Here is a 19,735-nt window from a genome sequence, read left to right as displayed (position 1 = left end):
TGAAAAGAAACCTGGGGTTGTTCTTATTTTCTTCAATTAGTGATGAGTAGAAAGATGTCCTAGCTTTACGGAGGGCTTTTTTTATAGAGCAACAGACTCTTTTTCCAGGCTAAGTGAAGATCTTCTAAATTAGTGAGACGCCATTTCCTCCCCAACTTACGGGTTATCTGCTTTAAGCTACGAGTTTGTGAGTTATACCACGGAGTCAGGCACTTCTGATTTAAAGCTCTCTTTTTTAGAGGAGCTACAGCATCCAAAGTTGTCTTCAATGAGGATGTAAAACTATTGACAAGATACTCTATCTCACTTACAGAGTTTAGGTAGCTACTCTGCACTGTGTTGGTATATGGCATTAGAGAACATAAAGAAGGAATCATATCCTTAAACCTAGTTACAGCGCTTTCTGAAAGACTTCTAGTGTAATGAAACTTATTCCCCACTGCTGGGTAGTCCATCAGAGTAAATGTAAATGTTATTAAGAAATGATCAGACATAAGGGAGTTTTCAGGGAATACTGTTAAGTCTTCTATTTCCATACCATAAGTCAGAACAAGATCTAAGATATGATTAAAGTGGTGGGTGGACTCATTTACTTTTTGAGCAAAGCCAATAGAGTCTAATAATAGATTAAATGCAGTGTTGAGGCTGTCATTCTCAGCATCTGTGTGGATGTTAAAATCGCCCACTATAATTATCTTATCTGAGCTAAGCACTAAGTCAGACAAAAGGTCTGAAAATTCACAGAGAAACTCACAGTAACGACCAGGTGGATGATAGATAATAACAAATAAAACTGGTTTTTGGGACTTCCAATTTGGATGGACAAGTCTAAGAGTCAAGCTTTCAAATGAATTAAAGCTCTGTCTGGGTTTTTGATTAATTAATAAGCTGGAATGGAAGATTGCTGCTAATCCTCCGCCCCGGCCCGTGCTACGAGCATTCTGACAGTTAGTGTGACTCGGGGGTGTTGACTCATTTAAACTAACATATTCATCCTGCTGTAACCAGGTTTCTGTAAGGCAGAATAAATCAATATGTTGATCAATTATTATATCATTTACCAACAGGGACTTAGAAGAGAGAGACCTAATGTTTAATAGACCACATTTAACTGTTTTAGTCTGTGGTGCAGTTGAAGGTGCTATATTATTTTTTCTTTTTGAATTTTTATGCTTAAATAGATTTTTGCTGGTTATTGGTAGTCTGGGAGCAGGCACCGTCTCTACGGGGATGGGGTAATGAGGGGATGGCAGGGGGAGAGAAGCTGCAGAGAGGTGTGTAAGACTACAACTCTGCTTCCTGGTCCCAACCCTGGATAGTCACGGTTTGGAGGATGTAAGAAAATTGGCCAGATTTCTAGAAATGAGAGCTGCTCCATCCAAAGTGGGATGGATGCCGTCTCTCCTAACAAGACCAGGTTTTCCCCAGAAGCTTTGCCAATTATCTATGAAGCCCACCTCATTTTTTGGACACCACTCAGACAGCCAGCAATTCAAGGAGAACATGCGGCTAAACATGTCACTCCCGGTCTGATTGGTGAGGGGCCCAGAGAAAACTACAGAGTCCGACATTGTTTTTGCAAAGTTACACACCGATTTAATGTTAATTTTAGTGATCTCCAATTGGCGTAACCGGGTGTCATTACTGCCGACGTGAATTACAATCTTACCAAATTTACGCTTAGCCTTAGCCAGCAGTTTCAAATTTCCTTCAGTGTCGCCTGCTCTGGCCCCCGGAAGACAATTGACTATGGTTGCTGGTGTCGCTAACTTCACATTTCGCAAAACAGAGTCGCCAATAACCAGAGTTTGATCCTCGGCGGGTGTGTCGCCGAGTGGGGAAAAACGGTTAGAGATGTGAACGGGTTGGCGGTGTACACGAGGCTTCTGTTTAGGGCTACGCTTCCTCCTCACAGTCACCCAGTCAGCCTGCTTTCCCGGCTGCTCGGGATCTGCCAGGGGGTAACTAACCGCGGCTAAGCTACCTTGGTCCGCACCGACTACAGGGCCCTGGCTAGCTGTAGAATTTTCCACGGTGCGGAGCCGAGACTCCAATTCGCCCAGCCTGGCCTCCAAAGCTACGAATAAGCTACACTTATTACAAGTACCGTTACTGCTAAAGGAGGCCGAGGAATAACTAAACATTTCACACCCAGAGCAGAAACGTGCGGGAGAGACAGGAGAAGCCGCCATGCTAAATCGGCTAAGAGCTAGTAGCTGCGCTAAGCTAGCGGATTCCTAAAAACACGCAAAGTGAATAATGTGTAAATAATTTAGAGGTGATTCAGCAGAAGGAGTGCTTTAGTTAAGGCACGTAAAGATTACACTGGGAAACAAATCGTAATCTAGATAACTCGATCAATCTAACTGCGCAGATTAAACAGCTAACAGATACAGAAAAACACCGCTGTGCTCCGGAACAGGAAGTGATACAATACCGCAGTGAGAGCCAACCACCAGTAGAGGCAAGCAAGAGTAATGAAAGTAGTATTTCTTTTTCTTTTTTCCTAATTTCTTTCTTTCTTTCTTTGGTTGGTATTGTATCTGAGCCATGGGTTTTGTGATCCTCATATATGTATATTCATCCAGGACCTAGCATGGTTCCATTGTGACCAGTTCATGCTCCCTGGCCTGACCACGTAGACTTTTTTCAGAATTTGTTGATATGGCTTATTTCGTAGTGTTAAACAAAGAGGAAGTTGCAAATTTGTATGCACCTTCTACAGTGTGTGTAACTTTCTTCAAGGGTCCATGCCCCACTTCACCACTGTGTTTCACAAAACTCAGTACAGTACTTTTGTCATAATTTCAGTGAGAAAGTTTTACAAACATATCCACACACAATACAGTTCATTGAAGTTCAGCTGTGAAGCAGAAGTCCAGACACCAAACATGATGTTTATTGGTTTAAACAAAGAGCATGAAGTGCATTTGACTTCATCTGGTTAAATAACTTGCAGGAGAAGCTGCTTTTTATGGAATTAATTGCAAACAAGTTGCCTGCTAATGGGCCAAAAAAGACCCTTAATGGAAGTGTTCCATTAAAACAACCAGTGCTGATACCATCAGACAAATTTCCACTAAGTGTTGCTTTGTGAAAATGATAACTTGCTAATCCATTATTAATAAGAATTAATGGTTTTCACTCTGCTGTGTTTGTCGATTCCTGATAGCCTACTCTGGAGTAGCTCTCACTGGGCACTCTGACAGGCTGGGGAATACACTAATTGTTAGCCACAGAAGTGCCATTTATGTGACTCTACCTGCTGTCTTTGCATTCATTACAGTCCGAGCTCAGATGTCCCTGACAGGTGAGCCGGGGGGGGGTTACTTGAGAAAAATGCCATAACACTGGTATAGTGCTTTGTTTACGTCTTCACTGAAGGAATGTGCGTAGCCATTCCCAAATATAAGAGTGCTGGGGCCCATTTTGGAATCAGAAAATGTATGTCAGCCCACCCAAACTTTTAATCACAATTTGGATCGACACACGACACTCAGCTGAAGTATTTCCATGTATATATTATGCTAAATTAGATCAAATAAATGAGACAGAACATATAATTTAAACCACATAGCTTTGTTTTTATCACATTCCATTTTTGTTTTTAATTTTATATTTTGTTTTGTCCATTTTTATTGTTTTATTATTAGTCTTACTATATTCTAATTACATTTTTTAAAATTATCATGAATAGTATTGGATAATTTTTAGTTGTGGAATGATCACGTATCATGATTTTCATATTGTGGATTTTGTATCAATTCGTATTGTGTTTTGTAATGAGTATGTTGGTACCATGAAAAGTCAACTACTGCATGGAAAAAAATAATGATAGCTTACACTGATTCAGAAACAGAAAAGGGATAACAACAAGGATTGCAATTGTAGAATAAGTTATTTCTCTGTAATTACTGTGAATAGCAGTGTATGTATTATGTATCATATCATGATAATGTATTGTGATATGTATCAAATCATGGAACTAGTGTATTGTTCCAACCCTAGAAATTTTACACTTTCTTACAGAATTGAAAATCAGTATTTTTTTTAATCTGTATATTTTATTGACCTCTCACAGCCAATCTGTTGTACCTTCATGGCCACGTTGGAAATCACTGAACCTAGAGGTGAAGAACCTCCATATCTTTAACTTCAAACCACACAGTAGAGGGTAATTTAGAAAATCTGTATAATTGCTATGTGCAGTTCAAGAAGCCTGTAATATTCTGATCTGCCATAATGCTTTTAAACTCAAGAATAATGCAGATTTGTCAGTAAGGTGCCCTTGGGGTGAAATCTGAATTCACAAGGCAAATAAGCACATAAATGTGGGCATTCTAAGTGACAAAGAAAACTCCAGACTAATTACAATACTATGTGTAACCACTAGCATCCAGATTTGAATAAAGTTATGCTTCCTTTTCAGCATTTGAATAGTTTACACTTCATTGGTTCAAGAATCTGTTGTAATGTGTAGAAAATACTTATACAAGTAAGAGGGCTATGTACTTTTAAACCTTCTTTTTTGACTCATTAGTTGTAACATGAAAGACTTTTTACCTTTGGAACATGTGGAGGGTTATCTTTTATTTTTTCCACAGCTAGGTTTCTTTGCATATTGCTGTTTTTGAACAGAAACTGCTTTTCATCTACGTCATGTTTTGATCTTTCTGATGTATTATGAAGATGAAACTAAGCGTTAGATGGGTTTGTGATCCTTGGGTTTTGACAGCCAATCAGAGTAGAGAGGCACTGTCACGTCACTGGCTGGTCTCTCTCTGGCTGCTAATTCAACATGGTGGAATCTGCTCCGAAACCGCTTAGTTTCTGTGTAAATCTAACATCTTTCTCATATATTATGTAAAGGCTAGCAACAAATAAACACTTATAAAACCAAAAACACTTTTTTTGTAACCTGATAACACTCCTGGAGTGATTTACAAGATTTGCAGACGTCAGCGTGCACGCGCATCAGACGCGGTCAAAGGTAACTTGCGCTCTTTTCAAAAGCTCATTGTTGTGCACATGCACACCCTTCTGCAGATGCCGTTAAAACATAAATAAAATGTTGTTTATGATTGATTGTTTGATTGTGTTTATTGCAACATCATTTTAAACATACAGAGGTGAATGTTAACGGATAACACAATAAAGCGTAAACACTTGTTTCCATTGTCCTCCTTGTGAAATTATCATGTGATAAAATACTGGGGCTTGACTGAACAAGTAGAAATTGTAAATTAGACAATAGGATCTTAATAATTAAGGTAAATAATAAATGCATAGTTAAATTTTTTATTATATATGTGTGTGTGTGTAGTTTGCATTGGGATACCAATTAAACAGTTGCAAATTTTAAAGACTACGTTCATGCAGAGGGGCTGTACATTGGGGTTGTGTTTTATTTGTTTATTGATTTGTTTGTTTTTTGGCACATAGTTGTCACATAATGCCAAAAACAATATACCACACGTGTTACCGCCAGAGGTGGAAAACTCCAGCTTCAGAAAGTAAAAGTCCAACCACATATTTGTTCCATCTTCCTAATAAACCAGTAGATTGTAATTAGTTCAACTCTTCAAGCAGGTGGATGAGCTAATTATTGAAATCACCTGTTTTAGGTGCACAGGTAGAAGCAGAGGCTTTTACTTTCTGAAGCTGGAGTTTTCCACCTCTGATTATCACTGTATGCAGCTGTAGAGACAAAAACCAAAGCATGCGATATTTATGAGTTAGTATTCATATGTAGAATACATGACAACATTACTCTTTTAAAAATACGTGTTTGTGTTTTGGTGATTAAAACTAAATAATATCTTTTCAGTGGTCTCCTGCAGTTTCTCATTAAATGCCAAGTTTTTATAGTCTTTTTATCATCAAGCAATTACTGTTTACTGTCTTATCATGTACCAGAAAGCAAACTTCCAAAGGAATGCTTTTTTCTTTTATATTTGAAAATGAGGTTCACAATTTGAGAATTTATTTAAAAGAATTAGAGAGTGGGGGGGCGGCAGGCAGGCACAATAGATTTTTTTTGTTAGAATATAAATGCTTTCACCTTTTAAATTTAATTGGTTGTTCATTCACTGATGAAAGGGGTTAAAAAAATTCAAACACTACATTGTCATTAAAATTCCAGGGCGCCACAAACTACAGTTCATTAATTTTGACTTTTTTTTACGTTGGCACATTTCACTTTGTGGTTATTGCTGTATTTACAGATCAGCCACTTGTCAGTTGAAACTGGTTAAATTCTACCAATATTTGCATGGTCTTTCAAGAACACATGCATCCTCACAAAAATGGCACACATAAAATAAACTTAAGTCCTACAGCTTGTCTTTTTCCTCATGCGCTAGCAACAAATTTGGGGGGCCAAAAAGAAGAAGCTTTATGTATCAAGATAGGAATTTTGAACACTATCTCATACTGCTTGTGGCTATAAAGGCAATAAGCACTGTGTCATGCTAACATTTGACCCCAGTGACCTTGGCCTTCACCACAAACATTGAAGTGTGTGCCACATTTGGCTGAAATTAGGTAGAAAATCAAATTCCTTGACCGTGACATTTCCCAGAATGGATTCTTTAAGGGCAATTTTGGGGTCAACATTGTTTAGTGCCCCTTCACACATACTGCAGATTTGGTCAATTTGCGCATAAAGTGCGCATGAAGCAGGAATCGTGTGCAAAACGTGTAAAATCGTAGCTGCCTCGTACACCTGTTGCTACAACTATTTGCGCACACCAGCAGCTGAAAGACAGAGTGTGTGCTGTGAGAACCAATTGACCCCTCTCACAACAGGTGCCAGCCAGATTCCAGGTGACACACGAACATCTAACACCGCTCGTTTGGCACTTAGAAAATGTGTGGCCATTTGCACTATTAAACACGACAGCAGTCAGTAGACAATCACTGTCGAGCTGGATGTGAAATTTGTCGAAGTGTCCCATGAATGTGAAGTTGCACATGTGGCGTGCCAGAATGTCAGCTCCCCCAAGGATGCTTATTTGCCGTCTTTGGACAGTTTTCCGTCTTTTTGTAAATTATTGCCGTCTGAAAGAACGCTCTTGTGAAGGTAGTAAATGCGCAACAATGTCTTGATGTTCCAGACAATTTCCTGCATGCTTCCCGCTCCAAATCTCATAGCATTGTTCAACAAATTTTCTACCTCGTCAGTTTCTCATTGTTTATTTCCAATATTACACAAGATAAATACAGGTATGGCAATAATTTAATGCTGATATCATTTAAACAAGTAAATTCTGTTATATTTTGGTATTGTTGTATGATAAATGTAATGCTTCTTAAGGTTGGGTATCGAAACCCAGTTCTCTTCGGGTATCATTAAGAAATTATTCGATCCACCGACATCAACAGCCTTTTTGCTTAACGGTTCCCTTATCGGTCCTTCAGAGTGGCCGTTGTTTTTGGGAGTGTTTGTCGGGAAAATGATCATGTCTCTACGTTGATTACAGAACCCATGCAGGGTCTGTAATCAACAGTTTCTGCAGCGTGGCTCTTCTTTGAAGCTTGAAGCAATGAAGCATTGATCCGACCCGCTGCTTTGTTGGTTTTATTTAATTTTATCTTAATTTTTCCCTGCTAAAACCCCAAATAGCACGTGTCTGTGAGTAATATTTACCTTTTTTTATGTTAAACCGACCTGTTATGGTCTTCTGAAACAGTTGATAGATGTATTTTATAACTTAAAAAAATGGGAGCGATGCTAACGCATTAACATGTCTATGGCATTTTCAATGTTAAAGTTAGCATTAAGCTGTTTGCATCTCAGCATGTTTGTGTGCGTTTGTTTTCTGTATAATAATTAATGGCTCAGTGTTTGTTGTCGTAGAAGAGTCAAATGTATTACAAATTGTAATATATTTTAAATTTATTTTTGTTTAGATATTAATAATAATAGCAACAACAATAATAATAGAAATAATAACTAATAATGCTACAATACAATTTTAGAGAAAGAGACAAAAGAACCTGATTAAAAACACAACAGAAAAGATACGAGGTCTGTTAGAAAAGTATCCGACCTTATTATTTTTTTCAAAAACCATATGGATTTGAATCACGTGTGATTACATCAGACATGCTTGAACCCTCGTGGGCATGCGAGAGTTTTTTCACGCCTGTCGGTTACGTCATTCGCCTGTGGGCAGTCTTTGAGTGAGGAGTGGCCCACCCTCTCGTCGATTTTTTTCATTGTTTAGGAATGGCTCAGAGACTGCTGCTTTGTTTGATCAAAATTTTTTCAAAAACTTTAAGGCACAACTGAGTGGACACCATTCGATAAATTCAGCTGGTTTTCGGTAAAAATTTTAACGGCTGATGAGAGATTTTGGTCTGTAAGTGTCGCTTTAAGGACGGCCCACGGCGCCTGACGGCGATCTGCGCTCCAAAGGCGGCAGCGTCTCGCTGTTTCAAGCTGAAAACTTCCACATTTCAGGCTCTGTTCACCCAGGTCGTCGTCAGAGAACAGAGAAGTTTCAGAAGAGGTTGGCATGAGGAGTTTATGCGGACATTCCACTGTTAAAGATTTTGTAATGAAAGAACGTGCGGGCAGATTCGCATGTCGGGCCGGACCCAACCACAGGGGGTCGCATCAGGAAAAACACCTCCATTGGAAACCTTAACGGACAAGTTGGAACATGCCCAGCTGTTAAACAATTTCTCAGATACTCACTTGTTGAAAGCCATCAAAAGCCGCCTGAATTTTACAAATGGTTTTCAACACAGAGGTGTTTTTCCTGTCGCGGCGCAGACGGATTTGCGTCGTCGTCACGGAACCGACTCAGCGAATTTGCCCGCACATTCTTTCATTACAAAATCTCCTTTAACAGTGGAATGTCCACATAAACTCCTCATGCCGATTTCTTCTGAAACTTCTCTGTTCTCTGACGATGACCTGGGTGAACAGAGCCTGAAATGTGGAAGTTTTCAGCTTGAAACAGCCAGACGGACGCCACCTCCGTCCGCGCCGCGCCGATCCGCTTTGTGAGCTGTCCTTAAAGCGAAAGAAACTCCACAATCTCTCATCAGCCGTTAAACTTTTCACAGAGAACCAGCTGAATTTCTCGAATAGTGTCCACTCGGATATCCCTCACAGGTCCTGAAAAAATTTTGATAAAGCAACGCGCGCCGTCTCCAGCAGCGTCTCAGACAAGGGATTTCAGCCGAGAGAGCTGGACCAGTGCTCACTCAAAGCCTGCCCACAGGCGAATGACGTCACCGACATGCGTGAAAAAACTCACGCATGCGCACGAGGGTTCAAGCATGTCTGGTGTAATCACACGTGATTCAAATATTTCATATAGTTCATATAGTTTGTTTTTGTTTTTTTTATAAAACTGACGGTTAGTTTTCTAATAGACCTCGTAAAACCAATTAACAATGAACATAAATAAATACAGAAATAAATGTTTTCTGTGAACACCTAGTGACTCTTACACCTCCACTTCATCCCTGTTTTATTTAAACTTAACGACAATTTGTTTCGGTCAAACCATAATTTTGGGTTACAGCTTCTTTTTTTTTCAGGTAAATATGTTTAGTAATATATATTAACAGGTGGTGGTAACAAGCTAACATGCTGGTGGTAACAGGTGGTGATATGGTTATTCCATTTTAGAATTGTTTTTGTTTTTGAGGTGGTTTACATGCTTTAGGGCCCTGTCCCACTGGCGTTTAGGAGGATTTGTGTATGGATTGCACACAAAATTGGCCCATATTCGCCAAACAGCCGCAATATCCGTGTAACATACCTGTATGAGTCAGCCGTCATCCGAACACACCTGTGATCATCCGCAGAGGCACACATGTCCGCAGCCAGGATTTTTGAGCTGTTCAAAAATCCGGATGCGGATAATATCCGTCTTACATACTCCATATATACTCAATTCATACACAATGCATACTCACTCTATGTGCTGTATATCTGCCGTTAACCGCTGATATCCGCAACTGACGGGGATCTGCGGCTTGGCAGCGGACCGGGACAGTGTGTAAAACAGATATATATCGTGCCCATCATGTCCACATCACAAACTAAAATATGTTATAGCAAATGCATAAAATTGGCCACAAATAGTGTTTTTATTACATCTGCTTTGCAGCTGATTTGCGGACAGTCTGTGAATGCATAACAAACACGTCACGTAAACCCAAAGTACTATATGTGGCAGAAAGCGACATACCTGCCAGTCAGTGCCGGTCCGGCTGTGTAAATCCACAAAGACGTAATAGCTGCTGCAATCCAGGACTTTTATTTAACACCAACAAAAGGAAGAATTGCTGTTTAGCACTTGACACTCTCAAAAAAAAAAAAAAAAAAAAAAGAACACCGTCTCACACCCCGAGCGGCTTCCCCCTCCCGCTCCCCAAACTCATGAACAGTTAACCCTCGCATGACAACATGAACAAACTCTGCGGTCAACTTGTAAAGTCCAGCAAATGCTCCAGAGGCTATATTGTTGGTGTGAATAGTGATGCCGACGGCCTGAGTGCGCTTCTTTTATGACCGCAATGCAGATGCCATGCACGCGCAACACGTGCGCGATGCATTCATAATACACCCGTCATACTGCCGTGATAATCTCAATGTGTCGGATCAGTTTCCTCACTACATGCGTTATATAACCGTGATTGTTCATCATATATTCGCTATATATTATTAATATATCCGTAATTCATACTGGGACATTTGTCATTTTTGACCATTTTTGTTGCGAACGACAACGAACGTCCGTAATTTGTATATTCAATTCATGCGCAATTAATCCTCTCCCCAGTGGAACAGGGCCCTTAGACCCTAACAAAACAAGTTTAGAAGAAATCAACCACAAAAAGGCACATATGACATTGGTTCCATTGATGACCTTTGGGAAATTTTACTTTGCTGGGCAATTCTGTAACCCACTTACATATATGTGATACGTTTGGTGGACGTCAGAGTGAAAAAGCAAAATTTTGAACTTTGACCTCCGTACACCTGGCCCCAATGATTAAGGTGATACGATGATATGATCTTGCATGGGCAATTTTAGAAGCCATTTACATACATCTGCCATGTTTGGAGGACATTGAAGCGAAAAACAAAATTTTTAACAGTTAACTACGGTGACCGAAATGCCATTGATTGACCTATGGTGAATTTGATCTTTAGTGGGTAATTCCAGAAGCCATCAATATGTCTGCCATGTTTGGCTGATATCGGAGTGAAAAACATAAATTTTGACCGTTGAATCAGTGATCAAAACACCAATGATTGACCTTTTGTGAATTTGCTCTTATCTGGGCCATTTCAAAATCTACATATGTGTACCGTGTTTGACGGGAATCAGAATTTTGCTGTTTGAACCCAATGTTGACCTTTGACAAAACAAACTTTAAGCACAATTCTGGGTTCGGCCTTCATCCACCTACCAAGTTTGATAGAAGACAGGCCAATGACCTGACAGACGTAGAGGAACAAACAGACAAAGGTTTCTCAAATTATGGCATGATGAAGTATCAGAGCTGAGAATCAGTGCAGCTCAAAGCTTCCAGTCACTTTTTGAGAGCAGGATTTGCATAGGTAGGCTTATGTGTTTTCCACGCCGTGTCTGCTGTGGTTTTTATGTGACAACCACCTGACAGGCAGGAAAATGGGGCACAGGCAGACAAAAAAAGGGGGTCATGTCAGGATTTTGTCTATCTAAGAAAGGCAATGACAAACCCACAGTTTGATATCCTTACTTGCTGTTACTGACACAATGACGGAGAAAAGCAAGCTAGTTTCAGGCCAAAAATAAATACTTCCACTCTTTTAATAAACCCATCACATCAGGAAAAATGAAACCACCATAGATTTAGTTTTAGATTGTGTGATTGGTAAGATCTTGACCAAAGATGGACAGTGTAGAGTTTACCACAGTTTTTGCCTTTGGGTCAAAGGTCACCTGTCAGATTTGAGAGGAAGCTTGTTTAAGAGGATTAACGTGCAAAAAGGCTTGGAGATGGTCGCTGTGCCCCTTCTCTTCTGCTGATCCCTGAAAATCCTTGTGATTTTAACGATAGAGTGGTTTCTCGCTACTTTTCCGGTAATAAACTGGTGCAGAGGTTTCCATCCTTTAATTTGTAGTATGTGCTGAGAACTGCTTAATGCTGCCCCATCCTTCCTCTTAGCATCAAAGTAGAAAGCCCTCACATCAGTTTAAGTGGAACCACTGTGGACAGATGTTAGCAGGAACACTTGGAAATCAAAATGGCAATAATCACGTTTTAAGGATTTGAATGCACGCACGGGCCCTTTTCAAACAAGCACGCGAAGACTGCAGACATCATTTAGATATTTAACCGTCTTTGTTTTTACTTGCAAATAGGCATCTCACATACAGCAGAGATCCTTCAGATGTGACTGGAGGTTTACAGGAAGATCATTAATTATGGTATGAAACATGTCAAAGCAGGACATAGCAGTGGCGTGTAATGTACCAGAAGACTCAACGATTCCCTTCATTTGCTGAACTCCAGTGGTACCCAAGGGTCCTACTACTAAATACATCTAGACATCATCTTAGGCCATTGGGTAGCATCTAAGTCTCAAAGCCATGCAGACTTAGACCTTCATTCTCTTGCAAAGGTATCTCAAAAGCTGAGAACTCAAAGACATGGCTTCATGACTAATGGAAAAACTACTGTAACTTCAGCACATAAATTTTAGATTCTGGTAGGCCCAGGTGAGGACTAGTGACCCATAATAATTTGCAGTTATCCTTTTGTCGCGAATTTGGCCACAGACATATCTTTACAGAATCAAAAGTTTCCTTAATTTTCAACTTTTAACAAAACTGATTCTCAAGAGATTTCTAAGGCCAGAATGTCTTAAACTGAAGGACAGTGTTATCACTTGACTCAGTGTCAGGCACCGAAAAGCCCTCCCTCACCTTTTGACAAAGTGACCGGTGTTCCAATCATTCCCTGACCAAATTTACGACGCCTCTAGAAAGCTTCAACCAACAGTCCTTATGAATCAAAAACCCTTGTTGAAACGGTGCCAGGAAATATCAACACCCAAGTACTCTGTAATCAATTTGTAGCATCGCACATCTCCAGAAGGGACCCTCAAAGCATTCTTGTTCATGTCTTAACAGATCAGTTCAACCAGCCAGATGACAAAAAAACAAAGGTCATAAAACCAACCAACATTGGGATAGAATCACAGTGACCCCTGTTGGGAAGAACACAGACCATTCAATACGCGAATATACTTTTTTTTTGACAAAAGCGAGAAATTGTAATTTCTTTTCCTGTTGTTATAGTTAACCAAAGACAAAATGTATATTTCAGTTTAATTTGTTACACATTTCTTTCATGTGACTGAGTATTTCTTGGTGCATGTTTAAATGTTATTTGTTAAATTATTAATAAACTGTCGTGGTGAAAACAGTGTTTCTGTTAATCACTTCCCTGCTTCTAGGATGGTTTACAAGAGACTCAGTCATCTTATATTTCATTAGCCAAAGAACAAAGAAGGTGTATGTCATTTATTGTATGTGGTGTGTTTTTCAAAAAACTTTCTTTGGGAGACACCAGAGGCAGAGTCGGTGGAGCTCATGACCATGTGCCTAGCCTCTTTAAAATGACCCTGGAACATAGAAACTTGCACTTATTCTCTGGCATTTTCAATCTCTTGCACCCCTCTTCTTGGACTCTCTTCAGCTCTCTTTTTCCACTCTTTCTCACTCTCTAACACCCCTGTCACTCCTAGACGATTTAGCCAATGTATGCCGATCATATTAAAAATGCTAGCATACGCTGGCGTACATCTAATAAGTTATGGGTAAGTTTTGTATAAGGTAAGAGCATGTTGAAGCACGCTGATATATGTCATAATACGGTGAGTACGTCAAAAATTTTGGGCATGCCATGTCAGCATATGGCTGTTGTCAGTAGTATATGATTGTTGACACACTACTCAAAAGTCGAAATACATCCATTAATGTTGTCCATTGATTAGCTCAACAACTGAAAGCTGCAGTCATGCGAACAGTTTAGACTGTTACAAATATTAAAACCATTCACACATGGAGTAAACATAAAGTCTTAATCTTACCTGTTCATTTCAGTCGGATTCATCATCACAGCCTGACGAAAACGTATCCACATAAAGCATCTTAGTTTTAGAAAACGTCATCTGAAAATACTTAAGTTCCTTGTCGTGGCTGAAGAAATGTAGCATTTTTAAACATCTTTAAATTGATGTTCCACACGTTTTGGAAGCTGCCGGAGCATTTTTGATAGCAAACACCAAAATCTTTATCCTGGGTCAGCCGGTGAACCAAATTTCTACAGAAACGCCGAACTATCATGTTCGGCAGTTCTGTAGAAATTTGACGATTCAGGTCAATTAAAGAAGGCCAGCAAACGGCCAGTCATGACTGGACTTGTCAATCCACCTGATCCAAAGGACCCAGATAAGTGAACCTTCAACTGTTTTGATGGTCTTTGCTGTCAATGATGCAAAGTGGCTTTCTTTGGTTTATTTTATTAATACTAATAACAATAATTTGTGAAACCAAAAATCAAAGCTAAATTCCAACCAAGTTTATTCCTATTAATTCCTACACTCAACAAAAATATAAACGCAACACTTTTGGTTTTGCTCCCATTTTGTATGAGATGAACTCAAAGATCTAAAACTTTTTCCACATACACAATATCACCATTTCCCTCAAATATTGTTCACAAACCAGTCTAAATCTGTGATAGTGAGCACTTCTCCTTTGCTGAGATAATCCATCCCACCTCACAGGTGTGCCATATCAAGATGCTGATTAGACACCATGATTAGTGCACAAGTGTGCCTTAGACTGCCCACAATAAAAGGCCACTCTGAAAGGTGCATTTTTATCACACAGCACAATGCCACAGATGTCGCAAGATTTGAGGGAGCGTGCAATTGTCATGCTGACAGCAGGAATGTCAACCAGAGCTGTTTCTCGTGTATTGAATGTTCATTTCTCTACCATAAGCCGTCTCCAAAGGCGTTTCAGAGAATTTGGCAGTACATCCAACCAGCCTCACAAATGCAGACCACGTGTAACCACACCAGTCCAGGACCTCCACTTCCAGCATGTTCACCTCCAAGATCGTCTGAGACCAGCCACTCGGACAGCTGCTGAAACAATTGGTTTGCATAACCAAAGAATTTCTGCACAAACTGTCAGAAACCGTCTTAGGGAAGCTCATCTGCATGCTCGTCGTCCTCATCGGGGTCTCGACCTGACTCCAGTTCGTCATCGCAACTTCGCACAGCCATTGAAGAGGAGTGGACCAACATTCCACAGGCCACAACTGACAACCTGATCAACTCTATGCAAAGATGTGTTGCACTGCATGAGACAAATGGTGGTCACACCAGATACTGACTGGTGTCCCCCCCCCAATAAAACAAAACTGCACCTTTCAGTGGCCTTTTATTGTGGACAGTCTAAGGCACACCTGTGCACTAATCATGGTGTCTAATCAGCATCTTGATATGGCACACCTGTGAGGTGGGATGGATTATCTCAGCAAAGAAGTGCTCACTATCACAGATTTAGACTGGTTTGTGAACAATATTTGAGGGAAATGGTGATATTGTGTATGTGGAAAAAGTTTTAGATCTTTGAGTTCATCTCATACAAAATGGGAGCAAAACCAAAAGTGTTGAGTTTATATTTTTGTTGAGTGTATATTTCGTTCTTTGATTTCTCTTGCTGTTTACGTCTCATCAACAGATCGTCTCAGTAAGAAAACTATGAACTATTGCCCATATTATCAAAATCTCTGTCACATTTGTTTGTTCTTGTATATATGTAAATAAATCTGTAAATATTACGCCAGTTGTTTCTCTTGTGCCCAGTTAAAGAGAGATCAATCAATGGTATCAGTTGTTTCAGATCAAAGACTGATTAATATCGATCATAACATGATCAAGTTCCTGTGGTGTGCAGGTGGTACCACCTTTTGAGGTATTCAGTTAAATTTCACATTTAATTAAATATTGTTTTAACTTATATCAGCTACACATTTGCACTATCTATCTATCTGTCTGTCACTCCTCAAAAGCTGTGCCAGTGGGCAATGATGTAGTGGTCAGACATAGAAAAGGTGCTATTTCAAGGGTCATTCCACACCACAGAGAGCTTGATGCTGACCTCCTCGACCTCATCCCAACAGTGTTTTATTAGAGCGTATTTCTAAAGACAGGAATGGGTTTTCGTCATTGCTGGAATTTTCCCAAGTGTGTGCTCAGCTTGGGAAGCTGGCATCTGGTGTAATGAGTCACCCTTTTGTGAGCACCTTCATAGGGCAGCTTGCTCGTCATTGCTGTGGTTTAGGTGTTTCCCACCTTCCCTTTAATGACTTTGTAGATGAAACATGAGCTGGCAAAGCTTTTAGTAGGGGCATTGTGTTGTTGACGCCAGACTTGCATGTCTGAGGTTGTAAATTACTCGTGATGCACGCCAGACATAGCACAAAGGCAAGGTGTGTGTTTTGTGCCCATTTAGTCGGGTTAACACTAAATTACACTGCTTTGTCGAATGCACAATGTTAGTGGGTATGTGCATGATCAAAACACCCTAAAGGCAAACAGAGAAAACCCTTCGATGTATTCTAAGAGGTCTTACACTGGAAGTCTGCATTTCTCTGAGCATGCATTATATAAGACCTCACAAACAGGATGCACAATGAAAATATAGGAGTCTTGTTTGGATTTTGGGACATGGCAAACCATTTTAATACCACAGCCAGACGTTGCTGTCGGAAACCTGTGTACCTGCCAGAATGTGCAGGGTTTTTTAAGTGACAGTGCCTGGGCCAACGTTTACAGTCATCTTTCAGACAGTTTTAATTTAACTCCTGCTCTGGTGTATCTGTGATTTGCTTAACTCGTATTTGCCACCAGGCGTTGTTTAACCCTCCCATGTGATCGGTGATAACAATGCAACTTTGTTGCCTGTTCGTGACAGAATGTGGCTGATTGCAGACAATGCACTCAGACGATTGTAAGGCATACCACATAGCACAGAGAGGGCCAGGCACTGAAACACTGGCTTCTCAAGGAGCTGGGCTCCAGGTGTTTGCAGCGACAACATCATTGGGTTCTTTATTTGTGTGGAGAAAACGATATCCTCACTGTGACATGTCTGGCACAAAGCATTAATGCCCTCTTCCCTCTTTGCCCCCCCACCCCCTCCTATTTTTCTATAACTTCTCAACACTTTCTGGCTAATGTCCTTCTCTCCTCTTTGTTTCTGCCTTTCTCTCATTCTTTTTCACCACTACCAATCTCTCCCTGATCCTTTCGCTTCTTCGCATCTTCCTCAGGCTTGCCAAGTTTCACCAGATCCCCTGAAGACCAGACAGGCATCTCGGGTGGAGTGGCGTCGTTTGTGTGCCAGGCCACTGGGGAGCCGAAACCCAGAATCACCTGGATGAAGAAAGGCAAGAAAGTCAGCTCCCAGCGCTTTGAGGTGTGTATTTGAAACAACATAAACAGAAAGACCGCATAATCGATTGTCCTGTTACTGAACATCACACCACCCTGTCTCCTCTCCAAGCAAGACCAGACAGTCCTCCCTTCCCTTTAATCTTTTTCTATCTTGATTTATGTAGTCCACTTCATCTCTTTCAATCTGTTCACGCCCTCATCCTTCCCCTCCTGTTCCTCGGCTCTCCCTTCTCTGACCATACATCGCCTTGATGTATTACTTTCTCTGTTTTCTCTCTGTCTTTTTTGAACCCGTATGAACAGAAGAAAGCGCCTTAGGTGGGATCTCACACTATTCCGCCACAGTGTTTGGTGTGTGTGTGTGTGTGTGTGTAGCGCAGTGTAGCAGCAGTGCTGAGTGGTAATATTGTTTTTTATTCCTTCCTGATCATCTCTGATAGTCACCACCATCTCTGGATATGATCTGCACCATATGACAACACTTTTGCGTATGTTTTCTCAAACTCAAAACACGATAGGGGCTTCTTTGTATTCTTGGAACAGTTGCGGATTATTTACAAGACCGACGGTTTGTTGTGAGGTCGACACATTCGGTGGGCAGCCGGGAAAGCAGGATTTGAGAAAGTAGCAAAGCTGCACATGCTCGACGTGCGTGCACGCTCAGAAACACACACACAAAAATCGAAATGACAGCAATCTGCAACTGGAAATAAATACCATTTTATATGTTGAATTCTGCAGAAAAGACACCCTTAAAAATACCTTCCCCGCCCTTTGCATTTCCTCTGGCACTTGTAGGTGATCGAGTTTGATGACGGCGCGAGCTCTGTGCTGCGGATCCAGCCGCTGCGCACACATAGAGATGAAGCCATTTACGAGTGCACGGCAACCAACAGTGTCGGCGAGATCAACACCAGCGCCAAGCTTACAGTCCTTGAAGGTAAGAGAAGTCATTTTTCGCTCAGCTTCCTTTTTCATCTCACCTTCATTCTCACTCATTTTTTCCCCCCTTTCTTTTCTTTGCTTCTGTTCTCTTGTTTTATTTCTGTAATTCTAAAAGCAAATGTTTGCCGTTATAAGGAAGTCATCCAGAAACTTTTGCAAACTTCAAACTTTCCCAATACTGGCAGTTTCACGGAAGAGCAGGATTTTTTAATGTGAACTCTGCCGGCTGGAAAGAATGCAAGTGTTGCGTTTTTAAACAGGATGGTATGCTGTACAGTTCAGTAATCCAAAAGATGTACAACCTGGAATTCAGCTATTCTATAAGAAATGAATATCAACAAGCAGTGATGGTTGTTAAAATGATTGCAGATGTCACTGTTAATTGAAAAGATAATCACTACTCCAGCTGGTAGCTCAGTGGTATCGGTGTTGCACCAACAGTACGCAGTTTATTTATACAGCACGTCTGAAGACAAAACAGTGACAGTGTTCTTAACAATAATAAATAAATAAAACGAATGCCACAAAACCAAAAAAGAAAAAACATACACCAGCAACCGCACAAAGCACTACCAAGATGCCTGTCGAAACAAACGAGTCTTGTGCTGCCTTTAAAAAGAGGCCACAGAGTCAACATTGTGAAGGGTGAGTGGTTGGCTGTTCCACAGCTTTGGAGCTCAAGTTTGGAAGGCACAGTCACCCATCTGGAAAAAAAGGGTCAATGTGCAGAATCATAAATAGATGTACCTTAGTATACACTAGTAGAGTTACACCATATATTTGGAATGTATAATAGAAGATATACCTTACTGAATTTTCATACGAACACTCACTTTGAGCACATAAGAACACAACATGTAATATAGGGGTGCAGCAATTCCATAATGTAAGGGAGCACCTCAGTCATGAGGGCATAAATGTAAGAACCACAGTTTTAAACTGAAATCTAAACTTAACAGGTAGTCACTGTAATGCAATGTAACACCAAACCATCTCTGTCCAGTGACCTAGTAACTCTTGTCCCAGTCAGCGTAGCTGTAAATGGCTACAGGCCTCAGCTGGGGAAGTAACCTGGCCTGGTATCCATTCCAGGGGAATTGCAGACTTTCATCCACTTCACACTATGGTATCCAGGCATAAGAACTGGCACCAAAAGGCCTCAGAGCCTATCAGGTGGTCAACAAAAAACTTTTTTTTTTCCTTGCATTGACTTTGAGAACTGATTTAGGATGTTTTTGGGGTGCTGAATCTGAATCTGAGCTCAGATTTCCTCTATCACATCAGGTTTTCTTTCAA

General features: G+C 40.5%; 1 protein-coding gene across 1 annotated transcript in view; it reads left to right on the top strand.

The window, feature by feature from the left end:
- Nucleotides 1-19,735, top strand: part of LOC117521706 (receptor-type tyrosine-protein phosphatase F-like) — a 535,666-nt gene that overhangs the window by 251,440 nt on the left and 264,491 nt on the right. The window contains exons 4-5 of the mRNA XM_034183049.1: nt 17,371-17,516; nt 18,293-18,434. Of these exons, the coding sequence (XP_034038940.1) occupies nt 17,371-17,516; nt 18,293-18,434 (288 nt within the window). The remainder of the gene's footprint in view (nt 1-17,370; nt 17,517-18,292; nt 18,435-19,735) is intronic.

The sequence above is a fragment of the Thalassophryne amazonica genome, chromosome 12 (assembly GCF_902500255.1).
Source record: "Thalassophryne amazonica chromosome 12, fThaAma1.1, whole genome shotgun sequence".
Classification (NCBI taxonomy): Eukaryota; Metazoa; Chordata; class Actinopteri; order Batrachoidiformes; family Batrachoididae; genus Thalassophryne; species Thalassophryne amazonica.
The sequence above is the reverse complement of the archived record's forward strand: the minus strand, read 5'-3'. Positions and strand labels throughout refer to the sequence as shown.